Source organism: Phytophthora ramorum (genome assembly GCF_020800215.1).
Source record: "Phytophthora ramorum isolate Pr-102 chromosome Unknown Phyram_PR-102_s0020, whole genome shotgun sequence".
NCBI classification, from domain to species: domain Eukaryota; phylum Oomycota; class Peronosporomycetes; order Peronosporales; family Peronosporaceae; genus Phytophthora; species Phytophthora ramorum.
In genome coordinates, this window is record NW_027150666.1 from 772,557 (window position 1) to 787,346 (window position 14,790).

At 58.8% G+C, this 14,790-nt stretch overlaps 9 protein-coding genes across 9 annotated transcripts; 5 read left to right on the forward strand and 4 right to left on the reverse strand.

Annotated features, from left to right (window-relative positions):
• Positions 1-35: 35 nt before the first annotated feature.
• KRP23_14239 (uncharacterized protein) lies at positions 36-943 on the forward strand (the record flags this gene model as incomplete). Its single annotated transcript, XM_067885041.1, has 2 exons — positions 36-142; positions 205-943. 2 exons carry the CDS (start codon positions 36-38, stop codon positions 941-943), a joined length of 846 nt encoding a protein of 281 aa, XP_067737795.1.
• A 144-nt stretch (positions 944-1,087) lies between these two features.
• On the reverse strand, positions 1,088-3,070 carry KRP23_14240 (CENP-B-like protein 1; the record flags this gene model as incomplete). The annotated part of the gene is made up of 1 exon (XM_067885042.1): positions 1,088-3,070. The coding sequence occupies one exon, from the start codon at positions 3,068-3,070 to the stop codon at positions 1,088-1,090; it is 1,983 nt and encodes a 660-aa protein (XP_067737796.1).
• Positions 3,071-3,256: 186 nt separating this feature from the next.
• KRP23_14241 (Fanconi-associated nuclease 1-like protein) lies at positions 3,257-6,220 on the forward strand (the record flags this gene model as incomplete). Its single annotated transcript, XM_067885043.1, has 1 exon — positions 3,257-6,220. One exon carries the CDS (start codon positions 3,257-3,259, stop codon positions 6,218-6,220), a length of 2,964 nt encoding a protein of 987 aa, XP_067737797.1.
• Positions 6,221-6,318: 98 nt separating this feature from the next.
• KRP23_14242 (uncharacterized protein) lies at positions 6,319-7,127 on the reverse strand (the record flags this gene model as incomplete). The annotated part of the gene is made up of 2 exons (XM_067885044.1): positions 6,319-6,940; positions 7,009-7,127. 2 exons carry the CDS (start codon positions 7,125-7,127, stop codon positions 6,319-6,321), a joined length of 741 nt encoding a protein of 246 aa, XP_067737798.1.
• Positions 7,128-7,216: 89 nt separating this feature from the next.
• Positions 7,217-8,373, forward strand: KRP23_14243 (Methylthioribose-1-phosphate isomerase 2; the record flags this gene model as incomplete). Its single annotated transcript, XM_067885045.1, has 2 exons — positions 7,217-7,526; positions 7,595-8,373. 2 exons carry the CDS (start codon positions 7,217-7,219, stop codon positions 8,371-8,373), a joined length of 1,089 nt encoding a protein of 362 aa, XP_067737799.1.
• Positions 8,374-8,937: 564 nt separating this feature from the next.
• On the forward strand, positions 8,938-10,254 carry KRP23_14244 (Monoterpene epsilon-lactone hydrolase; the record flags this gene model as incomplete). Its single annotated transcript, XM_067885046.1, has 1 exon — positions 8,938-10,254. One exon carries the CDS (start codon positions 8,938-8,940, stop codon positions 10,252-10,254), a length of 1,317 nt encoding a protein of 438 aa, XP_067737800.1.
• Positions 10,255-10,381: 127 nt separating this feature from the next.
• KRP23_14245 (Monoterpene epsilon-lactone hydrolase) lies at positions 10,382-11,692 on the reverse strand (the record flags this gene model as incomplete). The annotated part of the gene is made up of 1 exon (XM_067885047.1): positions 10,382-11,692. One exon carries the CDS (start codon positions 11,690-11,692, stop codon positions 10,382-10,384), a length of 1,311 nt encoding a protein of 436 aa, XP_067737801.1.
• Positions 11,693-11,944: 252 nt separating this feature from the next.
• On the reverse strand, positions 11,945-12,917 carry KRP23_14246 (rRNA-processing protein fcf2; the record flags this gene model as incomplete). Its single annotated transcript, XM_067885048.1, has 2 exons — positions 11,945-12,589; positions 12,663-12,917. The coding sequence occupies 2 exons, from the start codon at positions 12,915-12,917 to the stop codon at positions 11,945-11,947; spliced, it is 900 nt and encodes a 299-aa protein (XP_067737802.1).
• Positions 12,918-13,035: 118 nt separating this feature from the next.
• On the forward strand, positions 13,036-14,348 carry KRP23_14247 (OVARIAN TUMOR DOMAIN-containing deubiquitinating enzyme 7; the record flags this gene model as incomplete). Its single annotated transcript, XM_067885049.1, has 7 exons — positions 13,036-13,074; positions 13,155-13,298; positions 13,383-13,414; positions 13,488-13,542; positions 13,599-13,673; positions 13,731-14,018; positions 14,094-14,348. 7 exons carry the CDS (start codon positions 13,036-13,038, stop codon positions 14,346-14,348), a joined length of 888 nt encoding a protein of 295 aa, XP_067737803.1.
• Positions 14,349-14,790: the final 442 nt, after the last annotated feature.

Below are 14,790 nucleotides of genomic sequence, written 5' to 3' on the forward strand. Positions count from 1 at the left end.
TGGAGGGCACAGAGACGGGAGTTCGGGCTCAGATCATGGAGACGAATGAGGCCCAGTGGCGGTGTGAGCGGCGAGAGCTTTACGAAAAGCTGCAGCGAAGTGCCGAGAAGGGTCTGAACCGTGAAGCTGTCGTTGCATCAAGGTAGACAAGAGGGTTTGCATGCGTTGACGCGCTAGTTTGACGACTTGTGTGGCTGTGTGTAGAGAGCTCTTCACCTTTGACGCCTCGGGCCGAGCTGCCCCGAAGGAGTTCGCGTTCGAGCGTCAAGATGATGCCGTGACGGTGGTGTGCGCGGAGATCCCACGAGCTGCAGCAGAACAATGGAGCGTTATTACGGACGAGGTGTTGGAGGCGTTGGGGGGTGGAGGGGAGGACGTGTACGTGAGCGACCGAGACATCATGCACGTGACGCTGTTCTACACGTCGCACCCGGACGACTTGGCTCCGAGTGGGAAAAAGAGCGAACGTCTTGCACGCGAGATCTCGCTGCTGCGAGAGCTGGCGACGCAGTTTGAGCCGATCCGGATGACGCCTGCGAAGGTAGTGCTAACGGCGTCAGGAGCGGTTCTGCTGCTCCTGCAGTGCGTCGAAGGCGGCAATGGAAATGATGACGAGGGCAATGGGTCTGTTGCTAGGAATGCTGGAGGCCATGCGGAGTTTGGCGTGGATCTGTTGCGTCAAGCAGCAGTGGAGACGTTCCCGTTCGTGTCCAAGAAGAGTCCGACTGAGATCATCCACACGACACTGGCTCGAGTGCTATCTCCGGAGGCGTTCGACGAGACTGCGCTGGATCGAGCTCGGCAAACCTGTCAACGCATATCACAGCAACTGGCAGCGGCTGGACAAGGCGACACCTTCGTGGTGGACAAGCTTTGGTACGTCGACGAGTCGCACTTCATTCGTCCCACCGGATACACGACGACCATCTCACTGGGAGTCTAAGTCTAGAGCGGAGGCTCAACACTCACTGCTGGATGTGGCAGCGCTTTGGGGGAAATGTGACGTTAGAAGTAAGTGCATTTCTCCCGTGGTAACACGAAAAATAAACCGAATGGAAACATCAGCAATAGCTCACCGCTGTTTGAGCTAGATCACAGCGTGGAAGCTGTCGTTGACGTGCTGGCGCCCTCCACCGTCTGCAGCGCCACTCAGCATCGAACCTTCCGCCAGGGACGCGGAAGCGGCGGAGAGCGCAGAGCTCTCGGACGTGTCCAGGAGCGACGAAGCGTCCATGTGCTGCTGGGTGTCCACTTCAAGCGACGTCATCGCAGTCGCCCCATTGGCGCCCTCGCCAGTCCCATCCAGGTCGAACACGTTTTTCGTACTTCCACTGCTCAAAGAGCCCATTGCTTCCTTCTGCCCTTCCATTCGGATGGCATCCTGCACTCGTCGGAGAGCGTTGAGAGCGCTGTCATCGGCGTCGGTGCGGTCCTTAAGGACGTGCAGAACGTCACGGAACGCCTTGAGCTTCTCCTGGAGCGACAGAGTTCGGCCGGGGCTTTCCTCCACCGTCTCGTCCACGTCGTCCTCGGGTACTTCGCACACGTTCGAGACCACGTCGAACTTGTCTTCGTGCACGGGGTAGTCCGACATGGTCTCGTCATTCAGGTACTCCATCATGGGCACGGGGTCCTCGAGGCGCAGGAAGAGCATCAGGTGCTCCAGCTCCGTGTCCAGTAAGACCTCCTCTTCCTCTTGCAGCAGATCGTGCTCGTCCATCCCCACTCGGTTGCGCACAAGTTGCGTGGGGATCCAGGCCCGCTTGATCGTCTCGGTCGTGATCTCGTCCCAGCTGGCAGCGGCCCACTTCATGGCTTGAAGCACGTCCACGTCGAACATGCTGTTCTTCGTGGCCTCCGACTTGTCGATCGCGTGGCGCAGGTGGTAGCGGCGGAAGCGCTTCTTGAACGTCGTCACCACGCGGGACGTGATGGGGTTCAGCATCTGACACACGGCCGGGCTCAGGATGAACACCACGACGTTCGTCAGGTCCAGGTGCGCGACCACGTGCGACGGCATATCGTTGATAAAGAGCAAGATGCGGCGCTTCTGGTTGGCCATGGCGAAGTCCAGCCGCTGCAGCCAGCGCGTGAAGATGACGCCCGTCATCCACGCCTTGTTGTTCGAGAAGTAGTGCAGCCCATGCTGCTCGGCCGTTTTCTTGCGGAAGCACTTGGGGTGTTCGTGGTGCGACACAAAGAGCGGCTGGAGCTTCTCGGACCCGTCCGCGTTGGTGGCCAGCGACACCACAAAGCGCTTCTTGCAGCGCATGCGTCCGTCCTCCAGTGCGTTCTGTACCGGCGGCATGGTGTACAGCACGGGCGTCTCCTCGACGGCGAACACGTCCCTGGGCTCGTACTTGTCCGTCTCGCACATGAGCGCGTCCATGGTGGACCAGTAGAGCACCTTCTGGCTCTGTACATTGCGCCTCCCATTGCCCGCCTGGTCCGCCGCCGCACTGGCGTGGTGGTCGGCGTTGAACTTGCGGAAGCTGAAGTTGTGTCGTAGCTGGAACGAGTGCAGCCAGCCGTTCGAGAACTCTGGCTGCTCGCTCTCGGGGATGGCCAGCATCTTGGCGAACTCCTTGGCCTTTTCCTTGGTCAGGTCGCCCTGCACGGTCTGGCCGCGGCCGGCCATCTGGATGACCCAATTGGCCAGCGCGCTGTCGAGCTGCGGGTGCTGCACGACGCGGCGCTTCTTGATGCCCAGCTCGAGCGAGCTCATGTTGATGAACTCGTGCTGGCGGCGCAGAATGCCCGAGATCGTTGACTGCGCGGGCGTCTTCTTGAGCCCAAACTCGTGCTTGGTCCACTGGGCCAAGTCCTTCTGCGACATGACGCCGCCGCTCTTGCGGTAGAACTCGCAGATGACCTTGCGCTGGTAGTTGGTGAGGTTGCCATTGCCCCCGCCCTGGCGCCGCGGCTTGGACGGCTTCTGCGCGGTGGGGTGCGCCACGGGGACGCCCACGGACGCGACGCTCAGACTGGAGGCGGCCAGGGACTCGAACGCGGCGGCATCGGACGCGGTGACGTCGGCCGGCCGCTTGGACGGAGGTAAATTGGACGCCATGACCAGCAGCCCCCTCTCCTTTCTGATGCTCGAGCCAGTCCTTTTGAGGGGGAGTTGCTGGAACAGGGGAAGGAAACACTCTGTTTTTGCAACTGGTACATTCGTACGACCTAATGTATGCGTACTTAGAAGTGATGGTCATGTTGCCCGTACTTAGGAGCGACGGTGGGTCGCCATTCGACCATCATGGATGCTGTCAAGATCGAGAAGGTGGAAGAGGAGGACGAGGCCCCGCCATGGGAAGACGCGTACGCACGTCACTTGACGCTGGTGCTGAACACGATTCTGTTCGAGCGCAAAGACTTCCGCGAGCTCTTCTCGGTGCAGGAGCTGGCATTGGCGTCTCGCTTCCTGACGGAGCTCAAGCCCTTCGAGCAGCGTCTGTACGCGCGTCTGTTGCAGCGCCAAGGACCTTGGTACAAGACCACGAGCCTCTTCCGCTATTTTACGAACAATGAGGAAAATAAGAGAAAAACACAAGACGAGCAAGGAGGAGAACGGGAAGATGAAAAAGACGAGCTACTGCCAGTCAATGAGCAGGTGCAGGACGTCATCCATGTGATGGTAAACGCAGGATTCTTCCAGAAATTTCCAGTCACCGCAGCGAACTCGCCCAAAACGACGAAAACGATCGCAGACAAATCGCTGTCCCCAAGCAGAAGAGAGAGACAGGAAGTTGCCAGGTTGGACGCAGCTCTGGACGCCATCGAACGGTGTGCGACGGCGCCCGAGCTCGCGGCCTTGTATAAGAAGATGACGGGCTGTAAGAAACACATCGGCAAAACGGACCTCCTGGCCGCGGTCAAGAAGGTGGTCAAGACGCAGCGTCGCATTGACGGGTCCAGGATCCCCGTGGCGCAGCTCGTGCAGCACATCTGGCTGGAAGCGTACCCGTTGGCTGGCAGGAAGAGCTCCGATGTGATGGTGCTGCGGATGACGCCGGCGACGCGAGATCTGCTGCTACGGATGCATCGACTGTTTTACTTTGTGTCGACGCCGCCGTTCAATGCGACGTCGTTGATGCCGCCGCCGCTGGAGGAGGAAGCTCGGCTGCTTGCGTTGGCAGCGCATAAATTGCGGCAAGAACCAACGCAGTGGCCAGGTTTGATGGTGTTTTTCAAGAAAGTGGCGTATCCCGAGTACAAGCTTACCAAGTGCTCGAGTGCCGCTGACACGCCCACCCAGATGCTCCATTCGCATCGCGTGTTCCCATCGTCGGAAGCCTTTGTGAGCTATGAGGTGGCGTATCAACTGCATCGCATCATGAGTGTGTTTGAGCAGTGTATTCAAGTCGTGACACCGGACAAGGAGTACCAGGAGCCGGATCTAGAGCTCAAATGGATGCTCTCAGACGGCCCGCCAGTATTTTCCGCTTTCCAGAGACTTTTGAGCGTTCTCTATGAGGATGAAGAAAGTACGGAAACGGAAGACGAGTGTCTTATCGTTGAGGAGAACTCAAACCGGTTTGGCAGGGGTGAAGATAAAGCGTCTACAGACTGGCAGATGAGCAGCTGGGAGCAATTTCACCTCGAGATCGAAAAGATGCAGTCGCTGGATGATCTGGTGCTGGCTAGCAGAGGCTGTCTGCAGGCATATCTGAAATGGATGAAGGCGGCAGCGTATAGCTCGTCGGGTATACCCGTTTTCTTTTCCAAGTGCAATGCAGGCTACCACTTGGTTCGAATCTTGCACACTGCGGTGGGCTTGTACGAGAAGATGCGAAAGTACCAGATCGCCACCTTGCTGCTGAACGAGCTGCTAGCTACACCGTTTCTTGAGCGAAAGCGCGGCTACTGGTGGGATCGTCTTGCCTTGAACCTGGAGCACTTGAAGTGTAGAGACCAAGCTAGAGACACTTGTGTCAACGCACTGGAAGACCCTCACGTGCTTGCCGCAGACCGAATTGCACTGGAACGACGTTTGCGTCGATTGGAGCGCCAAAAAGACCGCAGTGAAAGGAAACCCGTGGAGTCCTTGTCCACCACAGACCTATTGCTGCAAGACACTGGTACCAGCTTAATTACTCCAAGCAACGATTTAGACGACGAAGACGAAGATAAAGCAGTGCCAGTCGAGGCGCACACCACCTACGAATACCGCCAAAGCCACATCGTGGGTCGTCCTCTAAACCGCCAAACGGGAGAAAAATCACGGTTTGTTGGTTACGATGACGAGCCCTGCACAGTGGAGCAGCTTGTGCTGCAGTACTATCGAGACCACTGCCCTGTGGATGAAGCCTCTGAAGATAAGCTGAGGTCAGGAGGATGGTACGGCCTCCACTCGGAAGGTTCTGTGCTCCGAAACTTGTTTGGTATTTTGATGTGGGACGTGCTGTATGCCAGCATCCCGGACGTTTTCCAGACCCCATTCCAGTCGGCCCCTCTGGATTTTGGCTACGCAAACGTATTTTATGAAAGTCGACGCGATCTCATTGAGCGCCGGATAGCCCAAGTGAGGGACGAATGGCCATTAGAGGAGCTGTTCTCTGCGTTTGTAGAGAGATGGAGCTCCGAGTACGGCAAAGTTTCCCGGTTCGTTGGCTGGCCAAGTGACGAGGCTGCATCGTTGAAGTTGCATTTGCTCGCGATCGCAGCGATTGGCCGATCGGAGCTTGCCAACCTGCTGCGCTATATGGCTACGTCGAAGGAGTTCCACCAGGCACAAAATGGGCTGCCCGACCTTCTTCTTTTGAGGATTCACCTTCCCAGTCCTGAGGGTGAACCTGTACCGCTATCGCCGGAGTGGACAATTGACAGTCATGACTGTTTGAACGTTCATGCATTTTGTGGCATGGACGAGGAGCTGAATATGAACGAGAAAGTTCACTCGAACGCTGCCTCGCTGGGCGGTGATTCGAAGGAGAAGGTGTTCGAGGACAAACCGGATGTGCGACCGCTAGAGCACGTTCTTCACGTATTGGAGGGGGGCAGCTACGTTGCACGACTCAAGCTAGTAGAGGTGAAGGGGCCTCGTGATCGCCTCAGTGACAAGCAGCTACTCTGGCTGCAGGTGCTGAGCGAGGAGATTGGAGTCGATGCTAGCGTGATGCACGTTGAGGAGCCAGAGAAACATGCCAAGCGGAAGCAGAAGAGTGCGCTCGGTCCAGCAAAAACAGCGACTAGAAAGCGCCAAAGCAAAAGGCGAAAGTGAGGAACTTTGCTGCCAGAGAATGATACCTTATTTATGAACGACTTGATGAAGCTCGAGCTGTATGGGTGCTACGTAAGTGTACATGTACTGTGAGAGAGCTAGCGTAGCTTCATTGACCGCTTCATCGCCTGCCTCGTACGTTCCCAGTCCTCTTCGGACTCATCACTGCTGCTGCCTTCGTCATGATCCTCTATGCCATTAGCTGTCCCTGCCGTTTGCAGCAGCTTTCCTTCGCCTGCACTGATCGGCGCTGGCACTATCAAGTTCGCGTCTTGAAGGTCCTGCAGGAAGACCTGGTAGTTGTCGTCGTCTTGCTTCTCCGGAGTCGCCATCAAGTTCTTCGCTTCGGCATCCACGCTAGCGATTCCATCCGGGTCTGTCAAGAACGCCAGCACCCACTGCATCTCACTGCGCGACTGGCGGTCTTTTGCGTCTGCAGAGGTAGAAGAGCTGGCGTCTTCAGGCTCTTCGCTGGGTGGCAGCGTGCTCAAAAGCAGGTCCAGCTCCGCGTCCGACAGCGAGAGCTCAAGTCGAGGGCCCCCATCAGGTACAACCACGTATCCATCTTCCTCTTCCACTGCGTCGTCGGTGGCTGTCTCCGGGTCTTCCCCTTTGTCCTCCTGTTCATCCGAGTCATCGTCGTCGTCTTCCTCCGTCGGGTTCAGGGCCATCCACCGCTCTTGGCACTGGTTCGCACTCAGCTCCAGCTCTTCTTCTCCGCTGCAGACAACGAGCCCAAGTGAGACCAAAACCCACTTCAACTAGACCACAGCCACCTCCCAACGCACGTCCACAAGCGCAACTTGGCGGCCTGCTGGCAGAACAGCTCGCCCGCGGTCTCAAAGTCGTAGCTGCTGGCGAACACGCACTGGTTCAACAGCGCATTGAGCTCCTGCGTCCACTGCATCGCTGCGTCGCTTCGAGTTCCTGGCGAGTCGCACGTAATCCGCGAGGCCAAATCGTAGCCACTGATCATTTGACAAAGAGACTGACACCATGGCGGCCGAGCGGATGCGTTCTGTGCTGTGGACTGACGGCGGGCTGCAGCTAATCGACCAGCGCAAGTTGCCCACGGAGCTCGTGCTTATGCGCTGCGAGACTGTGGACGACGTCACGCGCGCCATCACCGACATGGCGGTGCGCGGCGCTCCGGCCATCGGCGCGGCCGGAGCTTTCGGCCTCGCAATCGGCGCCAAGAACTTCCACGCGACAGAGAGCAGCACCAAGCAGGACCTTCTCAAGGCCGTGGAGCAGGCCAAAGCCTCCATTGACGCCGCGCGGCCGACGGCCGTCAACCTCACGTGGGGTACGTCTGATCTCAGCTACGGCTGCTGGTTGTGACGCCGGACTGACGGACGTTGTGCTGTCTTTTAGCGACGGAGCGCGTGGTGAAGCAGCTCCGTGTCAAGGTGCAGCAGGACGGGAGTGTCGCGGAACTAGTGGCGTACACGCTCACGGTGGCGCAGGCGCTAGCGGAGGAGGACGTGGCTATCAACAAGAGGCTCAGTGAGTTCGGAGCGGATGTCGTGCCGGCGGGTAGCAACATCCTGCACCACTGCAACACGGGTGCGTTGGCCACCGTGGACATTGGCACGGCTATCGGCGTCATCTACGAGTGCCACGCGCAGGGCAAGAACGTCCACGTGTGGGTGGACGAAACGCGTCCGCGTCTGCAGGGTGCGCGCCTGTCGGCCTGGGAGCTCATGCGCGAGGGCGTGCCTATTCATCTCATCGCCGACAATGCGGCGGGCTACTTGATGCTGGCGGGCAAGGTGGACGTGGTGCTCTTTGGCGCCGACCGCGTGGCCGCGAACGGTGACGTGGTGAACAAGATCGGCACGTACAAGCTGGCGGTGGTGGCCAAGGAGAACAAGGTGCCCGTGTACGCGTGCGTGCCCACCAGCACCATCGACCTCAACTTCCTCGAGGGCATGGGTATCCCGATCGAGGAGCGCAGCGCCGACGAAGTTGCCTGCATCCAGGGCGTGCGAATCGCGCCCGAGGGCTGCCCCGTGTTCAACCCGGCCTTCGACATCACGCCGAACCGATACCTGACCGGCATCATCACCGAGGAAGGCGTGTGCTACCCGCCGTTCGAGCAGAGTCTCGCCAAGGCGGTGGCTGCAGCCGAGAAACGTCGTGCCCAGGCGTAGATGCTCCACCTGCAACAAGATAATAAACTTCGGCTCCACGGATTGCCGTCGAGCACCTAAGATTTTCCACTCGCATATTGTTTCGGCTTGCATTAGCCTCTTGAATGCTTCGTCCGAAGCACGAGATCAGACACCGGATCGTCCACACGAGAGGTACCCATGTGCCAAAGGTGACCGGGATGCGAAGGCGTTGTCCATTGCCGATGCGCGTCCAGATGCCCGCCACTACTGCGCTGCGACACAAAGATAATGCTCGTTGATCATGGGCAACAAGCTGTTGCCAACGACCAAAGGCTAGCTCAAGCCAAACTGATGGGGGTAGCCATAATCTGTAGTGACCCCTTCGCAGCAACACCGAGCAATGCATTGCGCTTCCCTGTCACGCGAAGTGGTATCCATCAGCATGCACGCTCTGCAGACGATGCGAGAGGTCCATGCAGGCATGGCTTCGGCCACCAGCTGTGCGGTCATGGCAGTGGTCGATGGCGGAGGCGACGGAGGGCACTCGCCATGGGATCATTTACATTTTCTCGAGGTCTTCGCGACGTCTTCGAGCTCTCCGCCATGCTCGCCATCCTCAATCAACTGAGCTCCGTCCTCGGGTCGATGCCCTGGACGCTGGCCTCCGCGTTGGTGCGAGTCTGGGCCGACCCGCAATTGCGCTACAAGTTCCTGCTGCTGCTGTTCGGCGGTGCGAGCGGTGCCGTTGTGCTCAAAGTGCTGCACATTGCGATGCGGGGGCTCTGCAAAAACCCGCTGGAGGGCGTCCACCTGCTCGGGAGTCTGCTCTTGGCATTCGGGAAGACGGTGGTGCAGTACGTCGCGCGAGGCGGCCACCCCGTGTTCCCACAGTGGACGCTGCGGTTCGAGCTGTTCCGCATCTTCATCCGCGTCGGCATGGAAATGTACGGCCAACGCGTGCTCGGGGACGAAAGCTACGCGTCCATCGTCCGAGAGCAGAGCGAGTGGTTCGGCACCTTTTGGGGTCGGAAGGCCTGTCGGAAGGCAGGTAAGCGCTACGAGCCCGCGGTGATCAACGGACTCGAGCACATCTGGCTGAGGTCGTTGACGCCCAGGAAGCCCAACGCCAAGAGACTCGTGGTGCTGTACGCCCACGGAGGAGGCTTTGCTATCATGAGTCCGAGGCTCTACATCCACTTCAGCAACGCCCTGTGCAGCTTCATCGAGAAGGAGCTGGTTCGCCAGCTTGGACCGGAGGCTGCCAGCAAGGTGCACGTTGAAGTCTTCCTCGCCAACTATCACAAAGTACCCAAGTACAGCTACCCGACGCAGCCGCAGGACATTGTCGAGGTGTATGAACACCTGCTGTACCATGAAAACCTGGACCCCTCCCAAGTTGTGCTGGCCGGTGACAGTGCCGGAGCGGGGCTCATCATGTCGGCCATGCTGAGAGAGCGTCGTCGAAAGCCCGAGTACCTGCCGCTGTGTGCTGCTCTGCTGTGCCCCTACGTGGACCTCACCGGGGACGAACTCCCGTCACCGAACTGCATCCTGACTCCGGAGTGCTGCAACGCTGTTTTGAAAGCCTACCACCCGTCGATCGAGGACCCCAGCAAGTGGGGCGATGCCTCGTCCGTCCACTGCGACCTGCGCAACCTGCCCCCTGTGTTCGTGCAGACTGGGGACCTCGACAGCATCCACCAGCACGCGTTGCGTTTGGTGGCCAAGGCTAAAGCCGACGGTGTCACCAACTGGGAGTTCGACCTGCATGAGACCATGCCCCACGTGTTCCCCATTTTCCCGGCGTGGTTCCTGCCGCACGCCGATTTGGCCATCGAGAAGATGGCCCAGTTCATTGTCCGCCAGCTTCGCCCGACGTTGAAGACCAACGGCTTCAACCCCGCCGCTGTGGCAGCATAAGAAATTGCTGCGTACATTGAAAGCGCCAGTGAATACTAGAGCACACAAGTAAAGAGTAGAAGTTTTAAAGCAACAAGTTTTCAGTACCAAGCGTGCGTGCAGTTTACTCAATGTCCTGACCGAAGAGCTAAGCCGCGGATGCCGTTTGGGTCTCGGTATCAACATCGCCACCGCACGCAGCTTTGGCAAAGTGTTTGGCTGCAAAAGCTGCGATCCTGTGTACGCCGACCTGCGCGTATGGCAGCACGTAAGTCGGGAAGATGGAGAAAACGTGGGGTAGGTCCTCGTGCACGTCCAGCTCCCAGTTGGCCACGCCGTCAGCTTGTGCTTTCTGCGCGAGTCGTGTCGAATGCTGGTAGATGTAGTCGAGACTAGCAGCCTGCACAAACACGGGCGGAAGTCCACTCAGATCGCAGTGCACGGAGGAAGCATCGGCCCACGTCGTTGGGTCCGATGCTGTCTTGTGGTAGCCCAGTCGTCCAGCAGCCATCATTTCCGGCGATAGCAGGCAGTGAACCGAGTCGCCTTGGGCCTCAACCTCTGACATATCGACGGCAGGACAGATGAGGACGGCGGCCAAAGGCAGGTGCTCTTTGCTGGCGTCTCGCATTCTCAGCAGCGTGGACATCACGAGGCCTCCACCGGCGCTATCCCCGGCAAGAATGATCTGCTCCGGCGGGATGCCCTCCGTGTGGAGCAAGTGCTTGTACGCCGCGACTGTATCTTCAGGCGGCGTCGGGAAGCAGTGCTCGGGTGCCTTGCGATAGTTCCCGAGAAACACATCCACTTGAGCAGGTTCTGTGGCGTCGAGCACTCGACGGAGCTCCTTCTCGATTGCAACGGCTAGCGTGGCTCCAAAGCCGATGTAGAACCTAGGACTCATGACGGCAAACCCACCGCCGTGGACGTACAGCACCACGAAGCGTTTCGTGGTAGGTGTCCGTGGAGCAGCGGATCGAAGCCACACGTGCTCGAGTCCATTGGCGTGCACAGGCTCGACCCGCCGACCATGTTGCAGACAAGCGAACCACCCCAGGACGGTACCGAAGGCAGCGCTCTGCGATCGGATCATCTGGGCGTGCTTGGCGTCGATCACCATGCGCTTGCCATGGGAGCCTCGGGTGCATTCTCGGATGACAGTGCACAGGATCTCAAAGCGGAGCGTCCAGTTCTTGAATTTGGGCTTGCAACCCCGGGCCACGAACTCGATGGCAGTTGAGCCGACGAGCGCAACCAGACGCGCAGCTAAGCGCATCGCCTCCCACGGCGTCGCGCATATTCCCTTGAAAGCCGCGCGAACAACCGCCACGACCAAAGCTCCGGTAGCTCCGCCGAAAAGCAATCGCACGACCAAGCGCTTTCGCCCAGGGTCCGCCCAGAAGCGCCTGAGTACGCTCCATTGAGCGCGAAGCTTCATCGCCTCGGTAAGCCCGACCATCGGCAGCTCGCTTGGAGATTCGGAAATGCGCAGCAAAGTCGCACTTCAACTCGACGGGTGGGATGTTGAAGTGCACACGCAGCTCCTCGACGAGTCACACGAACAGCGCAAGTGACGCTGTGCGACGACCACACGCCGAGCGGATAACTGCACGCCGGCACCTTCAGATCTTTCACGGGAAGCAGGTGAACAATCACTGCCAAGGAAATGAATGGACGTCTATATTGCTCCGTAGGTCTGAAACCGCATCTACTAGTTGCGTCGTCGCTTCTTGTTCTTGCGGCCGTTGCTGCTGCGCGCTCTCTGGATGTTGCTCGCCACGCGCGTCGTGTACTCGACGATGTCGCCGTCCGCCATGATCTCGTCCGTGAAGGTTTTGCGGCGCTGCTTCTTGGTGAGGCGGGCAGAGTGGAACTCGTGCGCGCCTTCCACGACGACGCCCATCTGGAAGTGCTTGGGCAGCGCGCGCGAGTGGTCCGAGCTCTTGTAGAACTTCTTGGGGTCCAGGTAGTTACGCATGCGCAGTAGCGCAAAGTCGCGCCGCGCGTCCTCCGACATGTCCTCCGACTCGAAGTTGAACCACCGGCGGCCCGCCGACTTCTTGTGCAGCGCCTCGGCGCGCTGTCGCTCCGAGTGGGCGACCTCCTTCTGCCCGGCAGCGACCACGTTGGCCTCCTCCGCCGCGCGCGCATCGGCCCGCAGTGCCGCCGCCGTGGCGTGTTTGGTGCCGTCAAAGGCGAAGAATTCCTTGAACTGCGACGCGCCGCTGTCCAACTGGTTTGGCACCAGTCGTCGCTTCAACGCAGCCGTCGACGGCTTCACAGCGGATGGTGCAGCTTTCGGCGCGGTAGTCGCAGCCTTCGTGGACAAGTTGAGCCCCGACGCCGCCAGGAAAGCCTGCATGAGAATAACAAGCTTCAGTTAGAACACACTGCTCATCTGGGGCCACGTGCACGTTGCAGTCACGTACGTAGTGGTCCACATCTTCCTCTTCTTCGTCGTCCAGCAGCATAATGTCGTCTTCTTCTTGTTGAGGCTTCTCTTGGGTCTCCTCGGACTCGGTGTCGGAGGCAATGGCCACAACCTCCTCCTCGTCCGTCGTGACTGGGATCTCCTGCGCGGACTCTTCGCTTTCTTCGCTCTCTTTGTCCTGCGTCTTGCGCGGCGGCGTGCTGAGAGCGACCTTGGCCTGGAGGCGGCGCGACGTCCTGCGGGTCTCCACCATCTTCGCACGAGATTTATGACTGGCAGGGACCATAGCCCAAGCTGGTGTTTCGTACACAATGTACCCATATGGCATTATGACCAGAGTGTTATTGTAATTATCCCGTTGATATCCCGTTATGGCGCGCAAGGCCGTCAAGCTCGCCAGGAAGGCCCCGGTGCGTAGCACTGGCTGCATTACAGCGTATACTCATTGGTGACGCGCTCCCGACTGTTTTGGTGTCGCTCTATCCGACAGAAAATCATTTTTGAGGCCGCGACGGGCAAGAAGTTGCATGGCGTCCAGGCTAAGCACAAGAAGAAGAGCTCGTCGTACGTGGTGGACGACGACTGCATCAAACTCATGAGGAAGCAATTGGCAACTGTCGGCTGCAAGTTGCACGTACGGAAATGCTGTTGGTGGTGCCAAATTTCAAGTTTGAATTGCAAAGTCGCCGACATCTCACGTCGTTCGCTTAACCTGCAGGAGGTGGAGGCTGATGGCAATTGCCTGTTCCGGTACGAGGCAGCACTCGTGTTGTGGTGGCGCTTGTGGGCCTCACAGACTATAGATTGCTTTGGTGCGCTGCAGAGCTCTTGGCGACCAGCTGTACGGAGACCAGCACCGACACGAAGACATTCGAGAGGTGGGCGAGTGTCTGAGGATGTCGTGGAGTGAGGAGGTTGACCTCGTGTCTTGCAGAAAATCGTCACCTACTTGGAGCAGCATCGCGACGACTTTGAGCCGTTCATGGAAGATGAGGAGAAGTTCGAGACAGTAAGTGTTGGTTGCCTCTTGTGGGTGGACGAAAGGCTCAAAGAATGTCGTTGCCAGTACTGCGAGCGCATGCGGGAGGACGGCACGTGGGGCGGCAACCAGGAGTTGTATGCGGCTGCTCGACTCTTTCAGGTGTACGTAGTCGTCCACCAAGACCAGCCCAGTGCGAGGATAATGGTGATCGAGTGCGACCGCCTCAAACCCACGCGGTTCGCCCACGTCGCCTACCACGGCGAAGACCACTACGACAGCGTGCGAGCGCTGCGTGACCCCGTCGACCCTGACGGTCTGCCGATTTCCATTGAGCTCGACTGCGACGGCTTCCGTTCCCAGGACTTCGCCAAGGTGCGTGCGTTTCGTGGATTTTCGTTGGCGTTGCGCGGTTACCAATGCGTTAGCGTTCGTTTTTCAATGTTGCAGCGATGGCAGGCGTATGCCCCGACGCCAGGAACCGCAGGAGAGGACCAGGTGGCTCAACGACAACAGCGCGTTGTTCCAATAACGGATGGCGACGTTGATCAATTAGCAAGTCGGCTCGGTGGACAGCTGCAGGTATCAGCTGGAGCTACCCGTGGTGCAGCCGGCAATTCGTTGAGCAAGAAAGAGCAGCGCCAATTGCGCAAGGCCGAGAAGGCCGAGAAGGCCGCTCGCAAGCAGCGATCGGCGCCGAAATAATCGACGATGCAAGTAGAGTCAGAAATGAATAATCTGCATCCGGTTGCAGCACTCGTGAGTAACCAGGGCGACTGGACCGAGCAGTAGATGCATTGGATGAAGGTTCATGCCGCCGGATGAGGTCTCCGACGACTTGGCATGCCGGTGCTTGTCCGTTATCGTCTTTCTTGCGGCTCATTTGGTACGTTGATGTCTGCGCGCCATCACTAGTCGCTTTTCCAGCCGCCACGCTCGACGTCGCCAGCTGGGCAATGGTGCGTTTGCCTGCCACAAACGGCGCGGGCAGCAGGGGCGTTATGCGCGACTCGATTGTCCAGCTGGAGCGGAACTGCTGGCTACCTCTGCCGTGTGACCCGACCCATTTCGGAAGCGAGCGGAGTTTCATCCATTTGTGAATTCACTACGCGACGCAAGGATCGCAAAGCCGAACAACTGCCACATC